Below are 22,321 nucleotides of genomic sequence, written 5' to 3'. Positions count from 1 at the left end.
GGAAATGCTCATGATGATTATTTGTCTAGTAAGGACTAGAAAGCAACAAACAGAAACGCCCTTTCATATTTATAATAATAGTTGGGATACAAATTACAAAATGAGATCTTTCTTCTATTTATAACGATACGTAATGAGTGGTTTTCCTGCCCTAATTAAAATATTTTTAATTAAATATCCTGTATTAATATTTGCGTCGTGTTTTTTTTTAATATTTACCGAGTGCTTAATTACGAATCGATTATAATTAAAGTCGGATCGCTTAACTGGAATAGTGTTTCATTGCCGTTCTCACGCAAGTAATTCAATTAGCTTTTTTTTTTAATTTAATCGTTAAATAATTAATATCATATGTAATTTTACTTTTTATAATGAAACGGTAAATAATTATTTAATTAAATACTATTATTGCGCGCTCACGTTGGAATAAATAATTTACGAACGTACTAATTGATTTTTAATATATTGTAATGTTATTTTGTCTTTTTTTAAAGTTTTTTTTTTTAACCAGTTAGGCATTACAAAAACCTTTATCTCAACTATTAGTAAAGATTTACTTAATTTAGGACTTATATTAACCTTGACTTCGACAGTAAACACTGTCGAGATAAGAAATTTAAATTGTTCTATTTTTCGGTATAAAAATATCGTTAGATTAATGTTTCTGCTGACGCTCAAAACATTCACGTCACAACTTCGTAATGCAATGCGATTTGCGTGTAACGTGGGTGTGTAGCTTTAGTGTTCGAACGTTTCAGTTAAAGCGTTATTGTTATTAAAGTTAAGCATTTTCATGGGCGATAAGATTAAAATTTCAAGGTCTAATCATCATCGTCATGATATATATAGTTTGATGAATAGATTCACATTTGTCTTGTACGCTTTTGCTGGGATTCATTAACGTTACTCGCCAAGATATTTTGGATATATTTCTGGAAGAATGGGAATTCCATAGTCCAGGAGAAGTCCTGATAACAATATATATCAGTAATTATTACAATTTGTAATAACATTTCAACTTCAGTCAATCTTAACTACTTTGGACTCAGCCGTTTTCACGGTACGTCAAAGCTTCTGGTTTTCCACCTTCGAGTCGGATCTCATCATCTTCAGATCATCATTCCACTTTATGGCACTTTTTCATCGACAAATATCAATCAATCACAAATTAAGAAGCTATTACTATAATGTACAACGTCTTATAAATAAATATGTATATCGTAATTAAAATATACTAATCATAATTAAATATTTACACATAGCATGTATTTAATCGATCCAGTTTGAAGTCATTTCAATTATTTTGTTAAACAATTCTATTCATAGTATAATTGAGCTTGACTATAAATAGAATGTTACGAATAAATATTATCTAATTACTATAATAAATAACTTTAAATAAACTAAAAAGAACGCTTTATCATACTTTAAATATTACCACACCAATAGTATCTGTTTTACAAGCGAGAGTAAAACCAGTAAATATTTGGATGATGTCCAAAATACCACGTGACGGTATTCACCCTAGAAATATCATATTATGGAAGTGGCGTCAGAATGTTACTCTGATAAAGATAAAATTGTTCAATGAAAAGGCGGAGAATATTATCGTGAAGTAACAAGAGCGAATGCAATGTCAAGTAATTATAAGTTCGTTAATACGTCAATGTTAATAATGTCTCCTAAGCTTTTAATATTCGATTTTTAAAATGATCTTGATTGAGGTCACTTCCAATCATTTTTTAATTGTTAGTTGTTTACGGACATCTAATTGGAAAATCTAAATATATTTGTACAAAACTTATAGTGCATTAGTGTATGCGCTCAACGGCAGAGAGTTATAGTAGTTGCATTTTCCTGACTCATAATCCGACGGGAGGGCATACCCGTGGCTTTATTTGTCTCGGATTGCAAATAACAGCCTGAGCATAAATACTGTAACTGCAGACCAAAGGACCAAGTATGATGCTGCTTTAATAATAATTTTAGGGTACCGGGCGTGGAGTCAAAAGAAAACTTTTTAATGACTCGACTTAAAAGTTAGCTAGATACTGGTTAGACCATTAATAATTCGAATAAGCCTTACTGCAATAATTTGTGTATTGTAGAAAACATCTGTCATATTAGCATAGAATAACTCGGAATGACGATTTTAAAGTAATTTTGCTACTTTCTGATGCTTAATGCAATGACGTCATCTTTATATAAATAACATAATTAATGACTTTTATTGTTACTTCCGAATAAAAGATGGTGTTGTCAAATTTTTGATATTTATACATTGCGATGGAAAGATACGCTATTTTTTGTATATATCACTGTAGAATTGTAAATACCGTTAGTTTTTTATCTATCTCGCAAGATTGTAAACTGCCGAAATATTATGAATGGTGATTTAGCTCGAAATAAAACGTCAAAAAGTCGATAGTCTAGTATGATATTTCGGTTCGGTTAAAGTTTTTATAATTTAACTGTAATTAGCTTCATTACATTACATTAGCAGCTTGTTAATTTCCCACTGCTGGGGTAAGGCCTCCTCTCCCGTTTGGTTCGAGTATATTCCACCACGCTGCTCTAATGCGGGTTGGTGGAATACACATGTAGCAGAATTTCGTTGATATTCGACACAAGCAGGTTTCCTCACAGTGTTTTACTTCACTGCCTAGCACGAGATGAATTAAAATATAAATTAAGCAAAATACAAATTAAGCACATGAAAAATCAGTGGTGCCTGCCTGGGCTTGAACCCGAAATCATCGATTAAATTTTTATTGTTACGGTTCACAATCTCTCGAGGTAGATTATAATCTAACGGTTTTAACAATTTTACGGTGACATATATAGTGCATTGGGAAGCTGTCTATTAAATTTGGTTATAAGTGGCATGTAATTGTTCTATTCGTAAACATTAGTGATGTGCAGCATCCTTACGATCTAGTAAGATAGTTGTTCAAATATATATACATAAATTGATAAATTAAATAGTATGTTATACTAATTGTATAATTAAGTCGAAGTGCAAGATTGTCTCTAAAACTATCAATGGTTTTTTTTCTAAAACGCAACGTAATTTGTTTTAATGCCAAGACGAGCCAGATAATCGAAGATTAAGAGTTAAAGTCTTGGCAAGAATCACTGAATTTACATGAGTTTAATAGGTGTTTATAATAAATCATCCTGTGCTTGGCGATGAAGGAAAACATCGTGCGGAAACCTGTATTGTCGGATGAAAGTCTGCCATTGTATATCTCCTAACCCGCATTGTAGCAGCTTGGTAAACTAAGCTTAAAAGAAAAGTAGGCCCAATAATTGGATACGTTATTTTTAACGTCGTTATAGTTTCTTCACAGATCGTGGCGTTTTTATATCGTATCTATGTTATTTTAATAAGCCTGATATTTTTTTTGCGAGGCAACATCAGTCTCAATTTTTGGAACGCACTTCATTAATGACTTGGAGTTTAGGTTTGTTGTGTAGTCTCCCTTGGTGTTATTTGTCTTGGTGGGTTGTTGGATTTCTCAGCTGGTCTGGATGGTATTTGGACAGTTTATTCATAATCATTTTTTCATTATCAATTTGGATTTAATTTATCTCTGTATCTATCTAAATCAGAATCTTCTTAGTGGTTGCCATTTGTGCCCTTCACGAGCGTCCCCAATGGATCTTCGTTGGATGTTCTTTGTGTAAAATACTAAGTTTTATCTGCAGACTTTCAAAGCGTTCAATGATTTATCTTTATTAAAAAATATTTTATGTACAGATACGTCCTCGTTACAGTTTTTATTATGCATGCGAATAAAAAGATATATAGTGTATACCTCAATGTCTACGTAATATTAAATTTATCCCACTAATAATAGCAACATATGTATTCTGGTCGCGGAGGCGTGACTACGCAAGTAAACACAGTTTCATAATCACCGCGACGATACGAGACTAACATTTTAAATAGTGTCAGAAATTGTAGTTTCTTTTTTTATGTAAAAAAATCCTCTTCTTTGCATCAAATTTGAAATGGAAAGTTCGTGTAATCAATTCGCTGTGAATTTTTATGAATTATGAGTCAAGAACTTGAAATAATTTGTTTGAGAAGTAAGGATGTTGAATATTGTGTGATAAGGTTTTACGTTTAGCATAATTTGTTGTTCATATGCGTGCATGTTGTATGCTCAGGTGAACTGTTTGTGGAATTTATTCAGTAAACCCACAATGGAGCAGCGTATTGAAATAAGTTCGCAATATTTGACTTGGACAGGAGAGGAAGCTATACCAAGCTATGGAATATTATATTAGCAGTGAATAGAAATTCTTCTGAACTAATTATAACCATAACCTACCTCAAATTTGTATTGTATTATAGTATTCATAATAGTGTGTCTGCGTGCGCCGTTTATTTGTCTTGCGTATAATAATTAATATGGTTGTAATCCGATATTACCGGAGAAAAGAAAGACTTTATTTTACTGCTTTGTGTGAACATTGTCTAGGTATGGGAATGTAGCTCCATAATTTATAACTTAAGGCAGTGGAATTTATTGTCATAACAATTATTATGACTTATTAATTTGAACCTGGATTTGTATCCTTGTTATACTCTTTTCGTAATCTGTAGCACTTGTAAGCTTGCGAATAGATCGATAGAAATAGTTAATCGTCATGAATGCTTCATGAAAGAAGCTCCGAAAACATTGACAATAGCGTATCTTTGCGTCAACGATAGTTTACCGAAAATGTTTGTGTGGATAACGCATTAAAATTAAAAAGTCTTGGAATTACTGGAAAAACCTTCAGTGTTAGGAAAGCTTGTGAGGTATCGAGGAACTATCATGCTACGACTATGCTATGAGCATTAATGAAAAATTTTGCAAAATCGGTAGAAAATTATTTCTTTTGAGAGCTTATATTAAACGCCCACCGTAAACAGTTATAGTCATATATATGACAGGAGCTATATTACATAGACGAGCGAAATGGGGGCGAGCAACTAGTCCTAAATAAAAGAGTTTCCAATCTGCATCATGTTGCGTAATAAATAATGTTGTTCATTGTATAAGAGTTGTATGCGATTATATTATATTGGATGAGCGCGTTTGATTGAATATGTAATGTTTGTCAACAGATGCGAGCAAGGCACGTAGCAGTAACCTTGTGCGCATGCGTCGATCTGCGCTTGGCAAGTCCGCACCGACTCTGTCCGTTCACGTGGTAAGTTGATTAAGAATAAAGTCCTAACATTAGTTCTATAATTATACATATATTTCTTGTTTGCTTTCGTTAATGGACGTATACATTGTGGCCAGTTATTACAAAGTTAGAATTAAATTTGTTCGTATATAAATAATTGTTATTAATAAAATGAAAAATAGTATCTTTAGTATTAAAAAAAAATTAAAACGGTTGTTTTATCCTTATGATTCATCTCGTGCTCGGCGTGAATGAAAACATTTTGAGAAAAGATGATGAAAATGGAAGGATGGAATTTTGCTTTACGTGTATCGTGCTGGAAAAAGTTCTAATTCTTCTACTCAAGAGGAGAGAAGATCTATGCTTAGCAGAGGGACACTATTAGCCAAGAGCACATACCAGCTTTTATTTGTTATGTTTGTTTATTGACAAATCTTGCAAGTCCAATTGGAATCACTTCCTATTATGCTTCGAAGTTGAAATTGTACATGTTGGTTCAGTTCTATTCAGATTCTATTCCCTGGATTGACTCCAGACGGTGGAACTCCTCAATGGTCAACCGCATTAGATATTCTGTATAAAAATTCCTGTTTTTTTAAAAATCTTTTGATACTAATGATTTATTTTTACTGTATTTTCTTAATTACAATAATATGTTAAATGTTCTTTTGAGGTAACTGTTTTCAAATTCAATTAAGTTTTTTTTTAAATTATTAACGTCTATTATCATTTAACTTTATTTATAAATTTGTAGTTGTTCAATATATTGTATACAAATGTATTGTTAACAGAAAGAGCCATGTGCTGTGTCCCGGCGACCGTCCCGCCTACCGCCACCACCTCCACACCACCGCCTCTCTCTCGTAGTAAGTTCAACATCTTAAATAACAGATGCAGAATCTAGCAAACTTGATCTTAATTTGCATTACACGTCAAGTAACAGTCAGTTTTGTTCTCGAATCTATCAAGTAACTAAAGTTTAATATTTAATTGTATCAGTAAACGTAATATTATTTATTAATTTTATTTTAAATAAATAATTCTTAAAATATTATAATACCGTAAGAAAGAATCTATTTATCGGCGTACATTTCTATGTTATTTCTTTTGATAAGAATGAATACCGTGTGGCTAACTTGTACCTGTCACCGTAAAATTGTAAATATCTTTAGTTGTAATCTATCTCGCGAGATTGTAAACTATCGAGAGATTATAAACCGTAACATGCTTACGATTTAAAGCGTTATTTGTCGGTAGACTATAATTTTTCGGTTAGGTTACGTTTTATAACTAAATTGATATTTACTTCGATAGATTATTATTATAATGTAACGGTATTTACAATTTTACGGTAACAGGGAACTCGAATTTTTTTCATTTCTCATTCTCATCATTTTTTATGAAAGCCTTCCAGCCTCAAATAACACTAAAAAAAACTTAGCTTGCTTGAATTTATTTGCTCGGTGGCTTTAAGTTCTATATATACGCACATGTATGTTCACAGTGTCACGTATGATGGATCACCTGTCAAATTATTAAAAATATTAAATGACCGTCTCCGTATAAATCTAATACGACGTCAGATTTTTTCGTGATGATAGTAGAGTTATTCTGTGTAAAAAGAAAGTCGAAACCCCAGAACACGAGCATGTTATATCAGAATATGATTTGCAATATTGTTTATAATAATAATTATCATATATGTATCGCAAGACAACCTCCATGGTCGAGTATTGTGTACACTATATTTACAGGGCCTGGGAGGAGTCACAGGATGCCTTAGGGATATTTTGTGATTTATCTAAGGCCTTTGATTGTGTGCAACACGAAACTTTGGTCAGGAAGCTACGTCATTATGGAATTAGGGACACTGCACTCAGTCTTCTAATTTCGTATCTGAGCAATCGCATTCAGAGGGTTGATGTAAATGGAAAGAGATCTCCCGGGTCTCCAGTTACTGTGGGGGTCCCTCAAGGATCAATTCTTGGACCATTTCTCTTCCTTGTTTATATAAATGACCTGCCACATCTCCTAGGTGATAAACTCGAGATAGTATTGTTTGCTGATGATACTTCTTTAATTTTTAAAATAAAAAGACGTCTTTCAATATATGACGATGTGAACAATACTCTCTCTGAAATAGTAAATTGGTTTAGTGTTAATAATTTAATGTTAAATAGTAAAAAGACTAAATGTATTAAATTCACTACTCCCAATGTAAGATGTGTCAAAACGAGTGTACGTTTAAACGGGGAAGCATTAGATGTTTTAGAATCAACAGAGTTCCTTGGTATGACAATAGACTCTAAGCTCCAATGGGGCCCCCATATAAATAAATTGGCGAATAGACTTAGCTCTGCAGCCTATGCGGTAAAAAAAATTAGACTTTTGACTGATGTGGATACGGCACGCCTTGTGTACTTCAGTTATTTCCATAGTATAATGTCGTATGGCATCCTACTCTGGGGTAATGCAGCTGACATTAATACTATTTTTGTACTGCAGAAGAGGGCTATTCGTGCAATTTATAACCTGGTCCCAAAAGATTCGTTAAGAGGTAAATTTAAAGAAATTAAAATAATGACTGTCGCTTCTCAATTTGTTTTTGATAATGTTATGTATGTACGCAAAAACATAAATGATTTTCCCAGAAATTGTGACGTACATTCTATTAACACTAGGAACAAGAATAAACTTGTTACTCCAAGTACCCGATTACACAGGGTTAGTAACTCTTTTTTGGGGCAATGTATACGTTTTTACAACAGGATCCCAGAAAACGTTCAAAATTATTCAATTATAAAATTCAAAAGAGTCGTTAAAGAGCGTTTGTGTGCTAAAGGATATTACAACACTAATGACTTTTTAGTTGACTGCACACCTTGGGAATGAAATGATCGCCTCCAGGCTGTTTCAAACAACTAATATATACTTATCATTGTACCTACATGGAAAATGGTTAAAAAATATATCCCGCTGAGTTTCTTTCGCCGGTTCTTCTCAGGTCCGAGGTGCTAAATTCCGAACCGGTGGTAGATTTTTGACAATCAATAAGCAAGTGCAAACACTTCTATATTGAATAAAGATTTTTGACTTTGACTTTGACTTTGACTGGTTTTCATGGGTACGCCACTCCGAGGTCCCGGGTTCAAGTCCCGGCCGAGTCGATGTAGAAAAAAAGTTCATTAGTTTTCTATCTTGTCTTGGGTTTGAGTGTTTGTGGTACCGTCGTTACTTCTGATTTCCATAACACAAGTGATTTAGCTACTTACATAGGGATCAGAGTCATGTATGTGATGTTGTCCAATATTCATTTATTTATTTATTTATATTAAAGATAAAAAAACCTTGGACTTAATGGTTATTGATTTCTAGGCAGGATATATACGTATACATTAAATGGCGTAATTCGGTTGTCAATATTTCACGAATGAGATACGAAGCGAATTCTTACAGAATCAAACGGCCTAAAAATCCTACGATCTTGCTCATAATCGCTGTTTAACCGGTGTTTGGTTACACGTATTTCTCTCTTTTTGTCATCATTGCTTTGACATTCGGTAGAAGAAGATAGGAATATTTAGTAAAGCTTATTAAAAATGACAGATCTGCGACTGAATTACGAAGTTATAGATTCTGTGCTGAACGAAAGGGTTATTATTATTGTTATTATCGATCGTCTACAGTCGGATCGGTGTCATCAGTAAACTTTCGAGAATAGATCGTGGTACAAAGCATTTGTCAATTACTTATTGTAATATTAACAGTCTTGTCTTGTCAAGAGTATCTAGACATCTTCTTTATTTTATGCTAACATATTCCGAAGTATTAGCTCATTGGATTTTCGATTTTTAGATGAGTGTGGAAGATATCTGTACTAATAAATGAGGACACTATTTTATAATGGCTAGTTCTAAAAAATCTACTGTACTAATATTCATAAAACTTATACCAGTAGATACAACGAGTTTGGGAGAACGTCTGTATTATTATTATTATGCCGCTTTTAATTGAAACTATTGACGCGACGAGAGTTAATTTAAAGTTGTTGTTCTTGTTTATTAAACGCCTGTCAACGCCACGCTGTTGATGTATAATTAGTAATTACTTTTATTCAATAATTACACTATTTTGTTTCTAGGGGTGTTATAAATTTGCACAAGAAAGGGTTGAGAACCACTGTTCCAAAGCGGGACCTGATATTTTCTATCGATAATTGTACGCTTGTGTTTAAATTGTGAACTTTCAAATGCAATATGTCAGAAACGTGAATTTGTCGGCGCACGATTGTCATTACGCAAATATTCGAAAGTCAACACATTTGAATCATTGGAAATGTTTTTGGTTGATCACGATATTGGAAATTAAATTATATATATTATATTTCTAACAAAACCCGACAGACGTTTGATGTTCTGCATCGCCATCTACAGGCATAGCAGAGAACCTTCTTGAAAGAATACTTTTTGCGGATTTTCACGCTGATCGATTCCTCAATGGCTTTGAAGTTTATTAATTTCAAACAGATATATACCAAGATCTATTTAAATTTTTAGAGAAATAGTTGTTGCCCGTAGCTTCGCCCTTGTTTTGGAGGTCGGTCGTAAGGTTCAAGCTTGGTTCATATAAAATTTCATCTAATTTGGTTTAATCAGTGGTAGATTAAATTATTGGGTTTTATCCAAGTTCACTTAATTTCACAAGTTCAGATATACAACGATTTAGCTTAATGAAACGGTTGCGAGACGGTATATATTACTTTTTCCTAACTTTACGGAGCCCCCTTTAACGAGCGTCATATTATCATTCGAGTTAAATACATAATTTTTTAATAATAATATTGGTCGACTTTAGTTATCGACTGTCTTCTCGGTTTAATGGCAAGCTAATAAAGCACCAGATTCCGAGCATGGGTTCAAACCCAGCAATAGAGCCATTGAAAAGTTTTTGAATTTTTCTATCGAGAAATTCTCAGTAAAGGTCCAGTATCTGGTAATTGGCAGTGCCTGCCTACGCCTGATATCTTTTCGGAGTGTGAGGGAATGAGGGCTACTGGTCGCGGTGACCGTAATCGTTCAGGAGGGCTTCGTGAGTCGACTTTAGCGCTATTTATTACCAGCTGTTATTCATCGTTTACGACATCACGCCTGTGTTTGCTTTTAATAGCTGCGGCTTAAGCGTCGTGGAAACGTTCCGCTTTTACATTAAATAATTATAATTTAAAATGGTTATATATATTTGTGTCTATAAATACTAGTAACGTAAACGTACTATAAATACGGCAATTTTTTTTTAAAATAACAAAGCTCTTATAGTTTTTTGTTTATAATATCTATCGTGTTAACTTAAATTAAATAGAATCTTTTGAATTTGGAATTTATTTTTTTACACTGATCTATTTACTATCAATACATAATTTAATAATATATAATTAATTAATATATAATTGATCAGCCAGCATTCGTTTATGTTTTTTCTTTCTTTTTTAAATTGGTTTTTATTGCTTCAAATTACGATGCTATGTATGTATTTAATGCTACTTTTAATTTTCCATTAGGAAATGGACTCATTATCCTTAACACAGGTTATATAAATAACTCATAATGGATAAGTTTCACTCGTAAAGTGACAAATCATATGTAAATAAATATATACGAGTGTGAGTAGAGTAGGTACTTAAGTAATAATATTAGGTACAAACCGAAATGAAACAAAAATTACAAAAGAGTTTTTTTTTATATGAAGTGGTTCTTGTTTACCCTTAACATAATAATAACACAATAAAATAATAATCATATAATGCCGGAAACCTTATTATAAGTAAAATTATCCGAAAAATATTATTGTAGAATTAATAGATTTACGGAATTGGAAAAAACTTTATAATTCAGAGAAATATTCGATGGAACTGGATTAAAATATTTATTTTTGTAAAAAATAAAACAATGCAGACATTTTTAAATATAATAATGTATTCTTATTTTTTTACATCCAAAATAAAGTAAATTTCAAATAAAAACTGAACAATGTCAAATTTAATTGGAAATTTTCAAACCAAAAAGGTTGAGTTCATAAACCAAAAAGGTTTATACGCAATTATGCATATACAGACGCATTGAGTTCCTCCTTTAATAAAGTCGGTTAAATAAAAGCTGCTGGTCAAGACCTCAAGACAGGCAGCCCTATAAATGTAAATACAATAACACAACGATACGCCGCGCCTCGCCTCTGCCTGGTGAGTCATGGTGTCAAAATCCATATCGAGGAGGACAGGACGACCGCGGGCGTGGATCACGTTCTATACAAACTTAGAAACTTGATCTACGACATTTTAGCACTAGTGTTACCACATGTCATTATTTTTTGTACATTTTAGATGTTGCTATATAATATTTTGAATTAACAGCTGTTGAATTAGATTTAAAAAAATAGAAAAATAAAATAGAATACTCTTAGTTTTTTACGTTTATTTATTTTTCTGTTTAGTCGTGGAAATATATTCTAACTAGTTTTAGCCGGCAGCTTCGCCCGCATGTGATCATGGATCGTCATGTCTAACATATCTGACTTTCTAGTAATTTTCATGTCCAATTACTTTTAAACAAGGAGAGCATATACAAGTTATCCCGTTGATATTTATGACAATCAATATTTTATCTGGCAACACTGGTTACTACATAAATGCGACCGGTCTGATATTTCTGACAAAACTTTCAATCAAACTAGAAACGTATTTCTAGTGATCGACGAAGACGTTTTACTCACTATGTAGCTTGCAGCGAGGTATAAAATTTCACTTTTCTTGTATTAACTGTTTTATGGTGTCTCGTATAACTAGTTTCGTTTGGCATGTCGAGGTTTTCGCGCGATGTTTTTCTTTAACTAGAAATGCTAATCCGAAGTTCGCACTTGAATAATATCGTCGGAGTTTGTCCGAATTTTCTCGCGACCTTCGCTCGTGCCCATCGTATTTTATCTGCTAGGTTATCGTGGGTTTAATAATAGTCGTAAATATTAATATCGTAAATTACCTCATACAAATGACTATAAAATTAACCTAAATGTTTTTTATATGATATAGGTTGGACGGGCAAATTAGTCACGTGATGGTTAGTGATCACCACCGGCCAAAGTCATTGCCGCTGTAAGAAATTTTAACCATTCCTTACATCGCCAATGCGTTATCAACCTCGGAAGCTAAGATGTTATGTCCCTTATGTCTGTAGTTATATTGGCTTACTGCCTTTAAAATCACAACACAATGATCCTAAGTACTTATTACTGTTCGGCGGTAGAATATCTCATGAGTGGTACCTTTTGGTTGGTTACGGTTTATTTTCAATGAACCACAGTGATTTTTGGCTATTTTTAATAGATTTCGAAAATATTTGTTTCAATTTATGATTACGGATTACTCGCAAACGACTTATCATCGAAATCATTTTCATTCTCACCGCTCTTCTGTAAGTACTTTAATTATAATCTTAACCGTTATTAATAATTTTTTTTTGTTTATTGCGAGTTTACATAAGTATTTTTTGGACTTGAGACCGACTTCAGGCAGGTTTCTACATACATACCCTTTTATTAATAAATGGAATTGAAGTACTTTTTAATTCAGTCTCTTTTATTTATAAAGTCTTTTTTTTTTGTTTACAAATATATTTTGTTTCGTTTTTTGGGACTCTTTAAAATAACCCTTTAGAAATTGTATAGTACTTGATTTTTAAGGAACGAATGAATGAAGAGTTCATTCTCATAGCAGTTTACCAAGTGTCATCCCTATAATTCTTCGTAGAACATCTCGTATTCACTCGATTTGTAAGCATAATTTTTAAATGTATGTGATATGTTTGTATTCTTTACGTGTTATATAAATCGCGGTGTATTTGATGTCGTTCACGTAAAAATTTGATAATTTGATGACGATACTGTCTGAACCCTATTAAAACTTTACTACTCATTGTAAAAAATGAGTTTCATCAGATTTGGTACCACGCGCGTGAATTTTAAGAATTTTGCTCTTGATCTATTTTAAGCCGTTTATATTTACAGAACTAACTTAAGTTTTTATAATATGTATAATTCTTAATAATAACGGCAAATGTTGCCATGTGAAATATAAATGCATCTGTTCGTTACACTTAGTCTTACTTAACAAGACATTATTACTCTTATCTCGATTTTTAATTACTCAGTGGCCTTTAAAACGGTAAATATCAAGTAGCGTGTTATAATGGAAGCTCCCGAGTAACACGGTTAATACAACGAGCGTTGATTTATGAAATTGCTTAAAAAATAATCTTGAAATGTACCGAAATATGTAACCTAAACATTATTACCTTAGGTCATTTAGTTTATCCATGAATGCTAGGTTTGCTTTTTGTTAGGACTTTGTGCAAACCCATTTAGATAGGTACTGCCCGCTTCTCGTATTGTACTGCCAATCAATACTTAGTAATATGTTTTAGTTTGAGGAGCGAATGAGCCAGTGTAACTGCAGCCACAAGAGATATCTTAGTTTCCAAGATTAGCCGCATTGACCTCATATATGGTTAATATTCTAACAGCGCCAATGTCTATGTTTAGTGGTGACCACCTACTATCAGCTCTTTAATAAAAAAGGAAACACCTGTATAAATTGTTTTTTTTTTTCCGACTTGATGATGAGTATAGCTACGATGTTATCAAGTAGGGAGGTTTGAATTGAGAGTTCCCTTACACGAGGTGGATATGTTGTTACAGTCGGTCGTAAGGTTTTTGAGCCAATCGATTCACTTAAAAGATCAATAAAATATTCAGTCTGACAGGTGCACTTCTTGTACTGAAACTATATTATAGAACTATAAGACCTAGCTTCGCACGAGTAGAATAAGATAAATTTGTTGCTCATTAAATACTTTTGTCTCTAGATGTACTTTAGTATTTTTCATTACTTTTCCCCCTCAATTTAAAATCCAAAACAGCTTGAAATTATTTTAATTGTCCTGTCTCTATCTTTATCTCTCATAATTATTGGTTGAATTTTAAATAAGTTTAGAAGTGGAAACATTAATTTCAGACATACATACAAATAAAAATTTATATATTATATAGATAATGTAAAATATTATAATAATAGTAAAAAAATATTCTATTGTGTAAGGCCGTTGTGGTCGTGTGGTCGTGGTGGCCGTATATTGATCATATCCGGCCCAGTTAAACGATATTGACCCTGTAACGGTTCAGACAAGACAGGTCTAAGTTGTTATCACAAATGTTTATTGTTATGATATGATAACGAATAACTATTCAATATATTAATGATTAAGAAATTAAATAATTTCTATGTTAGTTGAAGTTTACTTGGTTCCACCTTGGTGACCACCTCATCAGTATCAGATATTCTTCCACTACACAACAATATTTTGTATTGTTATGTTACGTTTTGAAAGGCGTGTGAGCCAGTGTAACTACAGAAGAGACATGACATCTTAGTTGCCAAAGTTGGCGCATTGGCGATGTAACGATTGGTCAAAATTTCTTACAGCACCATTTGTCCTCATTTGTCCGTCCACCTACAAATGTCATAAAACGTCACCAAATCAATTACGATAAAATATACTTAATAAAATAAAGATTTACGAGATAAGACAAAAAAACGTTATATTTCCATTTCAAAACAATCGAGAATCTCCAAAAATATTAGTCACGAACGCTTATCGAACACGACGATAAATCGCAGTTAAAATGTCGTTTACTTCAAGAAAATTCCTAAAGAACAGTGATTCTAAAAGTTCGTCTATTTGTGTTCAGTGCTAATAGGCCAACCTGTTGCTCCCTTCATTAGAACCGAGTGGGCTGTTGACAATCACGACACACTCAGGCCTAGAGGTGAAGGCTGAAGATAAGACTGACACAGAATTTCTCCACATTCGAGCAACTGTTGAATATTTAAGTGTCAACGAACTGGATGAATATCTACCTAATTATGTTATGAGTTTTTTTTACTAGCGATGTAATGAGTATAGAAAGAAGATGTCTATTTGTTGTAGCATAGTTAGGATATATGCTGCTGATTTCGAGAGTTTAAGTTCGGGTTGAGCCCATTAAAAAGTTACTAGGTTTTTTGGGTACACTCCGAACTCTTTAAGTTGGCAGTGTGTGAACTCTAGTGCTACGGAGATCATCTAAACTATTTTGGTCATATCGGTTTATGGGAGTGAAGTAATAGAGTGTGCATTTGTGTTTGCGCAAACACTTATGCAGTTGGCAAGGCTCTTTTAATAATGGTCGGTGTGGCTAAAATCCGATCGGAATCGGATGAAATAGATACATTTGTGTATTTTTTGTATATGACTAAGTGTCTTTTTATAGTCACGGTTTGCACTGCTTTCGGAATTTTACAGATCTCTTGTTATAATAATGATTATATTTATTTATTTGTTAATATATTGCTGTACGTTTTGAATGTTAAAATTACTTTAATGTTCGGCCACAACAACCATAACGCGGTTGATGATATGCAAATATCTAGGCGGAAATGCTGATACGCCATCTGATGGATCATCATTGCCCATAGACAATGGCGCTGTAAGATATATATATGTCATAAAAATAATGACGTCAATAAATTCCAACATGTTAACCAATTCTAATGAAAAAAATTTATTTAGAATAAAACATTTTTATATTATAATCTATAAATGTTTTATTCTAAATAAAATTATACTACATGTGCCCGCGGCTTCGTGCGCGTTTGAATTTAACAAAAAAAAAAATATTATTGTAGCCAAAGTTAATCCTTATTACATCAGCTTTCTGCCAGTGAAAGTCCCGTCAAAATCGGTCTGACCTTTCTAGAGATTAGCCGGAACAAACAGACAAAAATTAAAAAAAATTTTTTTTTTGGTATATTTACCGGGTGTATATATATATGGATTTCGTCAAAAGCGTTTATTTTAATAGATACTCAAATATTTATTATATGTATAGATTTTATATGTGATTATGTCATGCAATTCTATATTTTTTTAAGTCGCGTGGTGAAGATTTGTCGACAGACAGAGCAAATTCCACATGTATCTTACAAATCGTATCAATACTTTTTAACGTGTTCCGTTAGGGTATAATATCTTTAACTACAAACTTCTTTGTTACGAGGAAAATATAAAAGAAATTGTTTTGCCTAAATTCAACCTTTACAAAAATAATGAAGGTTTCTGGTTTGAAACACAAGCAGCAAACGATGCCAAGAATTGTTAATAGCGATTGTACTTTTAAACGATTCTACGCTCAAATTAATTTCCATGCGAATGGCACACGGCGTTCGAAAGCAAAGGTCGTTGAAATTATCGTTTTATAAACACAATAACGGACTATTATCGAATCGTGTTTGTTTTGAAACATTGATTAGGTTGAATGTTTGCTTTCGAAATTGATAAAAAAATCATTAAATACGTTTTAAGATAACTTTTATAAAGGCTTTTGCTTACTTTCGCGTTTAACTATGATAAATATTCTCAGTACTCAGTTTTGGTACGGGTGACAAAACAAACGAGTATATTATTTTTTTATTTAATAAATAAAATATTTTTCTTAGGTTTAGATGCTAATATACATAAAATAACATAAACAACATAAAGTTGAGTGTCCTGTGTTTCTGTGTCTTCAAGTGGTTTTTTTTTCTAGGTGGGCTCTGGTCGCTGCAGCTCTCCGGGCACAGGGCCGCTTTCCCCAGCGGAAGGGCCGCGCTGGCATGCTCACCATGCCCACCCTCTGCATCACGCTTTGCTATCATCAAGCGTAAAGCGCGGCAAAGAGTTGTAAGTAACAAACGTATATAGTTTCTTATCGGTTCTCTTCAACTATATTTTGTTATATTTACTGACGATCTTTCTAAACTGCTTCGGTTGATCAACGCAAAGGAAAGAAATCTGGTTTGAAAGAGTTAAAAATGTTTTATTAAAAAAAAAAAAAACTGTAACGTGTGTATAGGGTATGTACTGGCAACGTTAGATATTTGAAAATGGAACATTAATATGACGCAAAGAAGTTGACTAGTTTGACAATGTATTTGTCATAATCGTCCATTATCTCCCTTTATGTGGATGGATGAAGTAAACTGTATCAATATTGACTTAAACATGTAATCGATTAAAACTATTTTTTTATAAACATATATGTACTTATATCGATTATGAATTTTATAACGAGTAAATCTGAGAAAGTTTCAAGTGATCGTTATAACATTCGTTATCAATCGACGTTTTATCTATAATTTTTATTTATTTAATTTTTATCGATATCTCGTAATATTATAAGGTGAATATCGATACCGAATATGTCGATTACAATCGAAATTTATTCATAAAGATTAATTACAATGTCGATGTAATCACTTATGTTATAGGCTTACGGCTGTGTCGGTTAAGTAATCGATTGATCGGATAAAAAAATATACTCGTTGTTTTATTTAAGATCGTTGAATTATTTGATCAACACGTACAGGTAAATCGATAAATTAATATTATGTTTATTTATTTTTTGTTCAAAATGCAACGTTGCTTTATAGAGGAGCTTATACGGCGGATGGGGATCCAATCCCTGAGACATCCTTTTAAAGTTATTCCTTTTCTAGACTCGATGACGTCTTCTTTTATATCTTGCTTACTACAATAACTCAAAACAAAAGGCATGTTTTTTAATTGGTATGCAATAAATGAGCCGAGATGGCCCAATGGCTAGAACGCGTGCATCTTAACCGATGATTTCGGGTTCAAACGCAGACAGGCACAACTGAATTTTCATGTGCTTAATTTGTGTTTAAAATTCAATTTGTGTTCGGCAGTGAAGGAAAACATCGTGACGAAAGCTGCAAGTGTCTAATTTCAACGAAATTCTGCCACATGTGTATTCCACCAACCCGCATTGGAGCAACGCGGTGGAATATGTTGCAAACCTTTTCCTCAAAGGGAGAGGAGGCCTTAGCCCAGCAGTGGGAAAATTCACAGGCTGCTTATGTATGCAATAAACTCGTAACAGAGCTATTAGTATGTATAATAAGAAGGTTAAAAATAACACATTTATTGTACCTACTAATTTTTAATTAGGAACGTAATCTTATATTGATTGTATGAGTCGGATAAAAATTTGCCACAGGTGGTTTAGATAGTTTGGTGTAAATAAGTTCCAAAAATTCTTCTTCTTCAAAAGGACATATTTGCTTAGCTGCGAAATAATTAATTAGCTGTTATTGTATTATTATGCTGTTTCCGCAAATATAAACAGCTTTTAGTCCGTATTATTTATTGAACGTAATAACCATAACTTGTCGCAGTTTAACAATCAAAGTACATGCAAATGAAATACCGTCTTAAATTCCGAAGTTATAAAAACAGGTGACACCAGGATTAATCGAACACGTAATACGGTTCACTGACCAACGAGACGATTATTATTGATTAATATACGTACATATTATATGTACAATCGAACAGAACTAAAAGTCTCAGATCGGTCAAATATTACTCAACTCGTTTAAGCGAAGTTTTTACGTTTAGCAAAAAAAACGTCTTGTCACGACCCAGCGTCGATATAAAAAAGTATACAAAGGATTTCTCTTAGATCACTCGACTATAAATTGATTGACTGACAGAACATCGAACAAAACAACAAACAACATTTTTTTTTTTTTAGCATTATCAGCCTGTACATTTTCCTGCTGGCTGGGCCAAAGGCCTCCTCTCCCTTTGAGGAGAAGGTTTGGAGCATATTCCACCACGCTGCTCCAATGCGGGTTGGCGGAATACACATGTGGCAGAATTTCGTTGAAATTAGACACATGCAGGTTTCCTCACGATGTTTTCCTTCACCGCCGAGCACGAGATGAATTATAAACACAAATTAAGCACATGAAAATTCAGTGGTGCCTGCCTGGGTTTGAACCCAAAATCATCGGTTAATTTGCACGCTCTAACCACTGGGCCATCTCGGCCTGTAATATATATTTTTTTAATATTCGGTGGCAGTACTTTATACGAAACGTTTATGTCAACATTAATTTATGATCTCGAACGATTTTAATCGCTTGATCGTCTGACGCATACTAATTACATAAACTCCGATTACACGCATATTTGTCTCCAATTAGGTTAATCTTGATAATTTGCCACGGACTGTTATTTATATATCCGACTCGCATGTTTATAATGTATGTTTTCGAAGTGTTTTCATGACATTTATCTTGGCCTGAGGTCACCCACAATTAGATTTTTCACTGTTACTTTTTTCATGAACGACATTGACGAGGCTTATTGTCAAGAACTTGAAATCATTGAAATAGATTTTCATTAGACGACCAAATTTAAAAGATTATCTGTTATAGTGGTCGCAATGAATATTATTGTGTATGCGATTCTGTTTGATAATAAATAATTAACACGTCGATAGAGACGTCCAATTAGGTTTGTTTGTTCAAAATTTTCAATTAAGGTTCCTTTGTCAAAACTGATGATATCTCTTTTAAATGTTTTTGTTAAATACGGATAGCAAGTATTTTATTCTCACGTACGTAAGAATGCCATAGATTAGAAAGAGATAGCGATGTTATTAATCTTGTCAGTTCAGTTTAACTCGAGATTGTGTGCAACATAATATTTTGTGGTTGTGTTTTGTTTGTTCTAGTACATAATCAAAACAAATCTTAGAATTACATATTCCATTCCATTAGCTAATAGTTCTGTTATATTATGTACTACAAATAGTTATTTATTTAACAACAATACTATTCGCTTCTTCTACTTCCAATACTTTTATCCAATTTAATTTTAATTCGAAAATTTCGACAACTTCTTCTACTAGTGAATATCATAGCTTATTCCAGATGTCGATCAATGACGTCATAGTAATATTCAAGGTCAAAATTGCTTATATTTGTATATTCCTGCTTCTGGACAAGATAGATAGCGAGTTGGCGATAGTTTTTGTAGTAAGATAGAAGTAATATATCAAATTACTCTTTAGACAAATCTTTTTATAGAAGTTCCACGATTTTATTTCGTCTTAACTCTCGGAAAGTTTAAAAAAACTATTATTTTAGAAATTATAAAAATTTCGAGACATAAAATATATTAGAGACATAAACTATGTAAATCCCTGTCTTTTTTTTAATGATATAACCGCTTCGTTAGTCTGGTGGCTGGTTCCTAAGAGGCCAAATCCTAGGCCCTGGGTTCGAACATCGGATTCCTTGTTTTTGAACCTGAAATTTTGCCTAATTTCTGATATTTATTTGTTTTAGATACAGATATTAATTAAGAGCTTGTTACGTAATCATGTTTGTAATAAGTTTATTATATATCTTTCTTGGAAAAATATAGAAAAGATTAAGCGCCAAAATGATAGATATTGTTAGGTAAAGAGGCTTAGTAACTTATTATTAAACGTCATTTTCGAAAAGTACAATTTTGTCGTTTAAGCCTTTCTTCCTTTTCAATGTTATGTATATTATAATATTGCGTTGTTGTAAATATTATATTTGTGTATTATGTCGTTCAAGTTATAAGCTAATATGTAATTTAATTGCGTTTTATGTTACTGTTTACATTACATAATTTATTTATTTATTATTTTATGTCTGTGCCAATCAGAAATAAGGACATGTGAGTATTTACAATAACCTTATCAAAGATTACCTTCGTTGCTGTAGTATTGAATTGTAGCAGGCTTAACTTATTTATGTATATTTTTAGAACGTAGAAATATTTTGTAACAAATGTGCGTAGGTAAGATTATATTCAACTCGTTTGTACAAATTGACTGATGTTTTTCTTTCTTTATTTATTTTAGGGTGTCAGGCGAATAATACCATCTGATGGTGAATGGTCACGATCGCCTATAGACATTGTCCATATTCCAGTGCCAATGGCAATTTTATTTGTGTTTCAGTATGAAGGGCGATTGAGTTACTGGCACGAGGGATGTATTGTCTCGATAATACGTTGGCCATATTTAAGTTTTGTATGCATAAAATAAAGAAATAGACGGATTGAAGTTTGTTTTCTGTTTCATTGAGATATTTTATTACGTGTGGCTGTTGATATTTGGAAATTAATAGGTGGATTGTTTTATTTATCTCTAAAGAATTTTGCCTTTGTATTTGATTCTATTCTTAATTTCAGAGACGGTCGGCGATGGTCGGTGGCATCTCTCCCATCGTCCGGTTACGGTACCACGCCAGGCAGTTCGAGTCTTTCAGTAAGTTTTTTCGCATGAATATTAATTCAATTTAAAATATTATCATCAATTTCACAGATCCGGTTTCGAAGGACCAACTACAACTCTGAATCTCCTCTTCGTTTGGGCTTCTACTCTTTCTGTCTTGTAATCAAGTCAAAATATTGGTATTAATTTGAAACAATTGATTGATCGTGCTACACACCATCAACGCACAGCCTCCAAGTCTTAATACTTAAAGACCTATTGAAGTGAGAACTAAGAAGAGGGTAGACATTATTTTCTATATAACAAAAACAACTACAATTTTAATGCAAAATAAGTAATATATGCGGTTAGGACAGCTTTGAGTATACTATGAAACAATATCTTTACCAATGATCGCGTGTTCAATAACATATTTCTTAGTATATCAGGTGTCGATCTTCAAATAAATGAACTCACTTGATGATAGGTAGGTACTTCTCACTCATCACTAATTCTACCGCTAACACACGGTTTTTGCGCTCCAGTTGTAAGATAATTGAGCCATTGTAACAGACACAAGGGGCATAACATCTTAGTGCCCAATGTTGGTGCCACATTGGCGATGTATGGAGTGGTTAATATTTCTTACGGCGCCAATGTTTACGGTCATTTGCTCCTCCGCCGACCTGTTTCATAAAACGAAAACAAATACAACTGGTATATTCGTAATAACAAGGAGTGGTTCTCACTAATCATAAAATGTAGTCACGTATTAATCATCATCAATAAAAGGAAACGTCGAGTGAAACTTAATATAAAGTAATCAATGAGGAATCATGACATTATTCACTGTCAGATAAAATAAGTGATAATGCCCGGTGTGTTTATTTTTATCTAATGCACATACAACGTTGTAGCCTTTAAACGAGCGGTGTATTGTGTATTTTTTTTATGT

General features: G+C 32.8%; 1 protein-coding gene across 2 annotated transcripts in view; it reads left to right on the top strand.

The window, feature by feature from the left end:
* The window catches only part of LOC125073673 (microtubule-associated serine/threonine-protein kinase 2), a 74,624-nt gene that overhangs the window by 31,081 nt on the left and 21,222 nt on the right, over positions 1-22,321 (top strand). For both annotated transcript variants that reach the window (XM_047684617.1, XM_047684616.1), the window contains exons 2-5: positions 5,120-5,205; positions 5,976-6,050; positions 16,855-16,988; positions 21,345-21,420. In XM_047684617.1, the coding sequence (XP_047540573.1) occupies positions 5,120-5,205; positions 5,976-6,050; positions 16,855-16,988; positions 21,345-21,420 (371 nt within the window). The remainder of the gene's footprint in view (positions 1-5,119; positions 5,206-5,975; positions 6,051-16,854; positions 16,989-21,344; positions 21,421-22,321) is intronic.

The sequence above is a fragment of the Vanessa atalanta genome, chromosome 25 (assembly GCF_905147765.1).
Source record: "Vanessa atalanta chromosome 25, ilVanAtal1.2, whole genome shotgun sequence".
NCBI lineage: Eukaryota > Metazoa > Arthropoda > Insecta > Lepidoptera > Nymphalidae > Vanessa > Vanessa atalanta.
The sequence above is the reverse complement of the archived record's forward strand: the minus strand, read 5'-3'. Positions and strand labels throughout refer to the sequence as shown.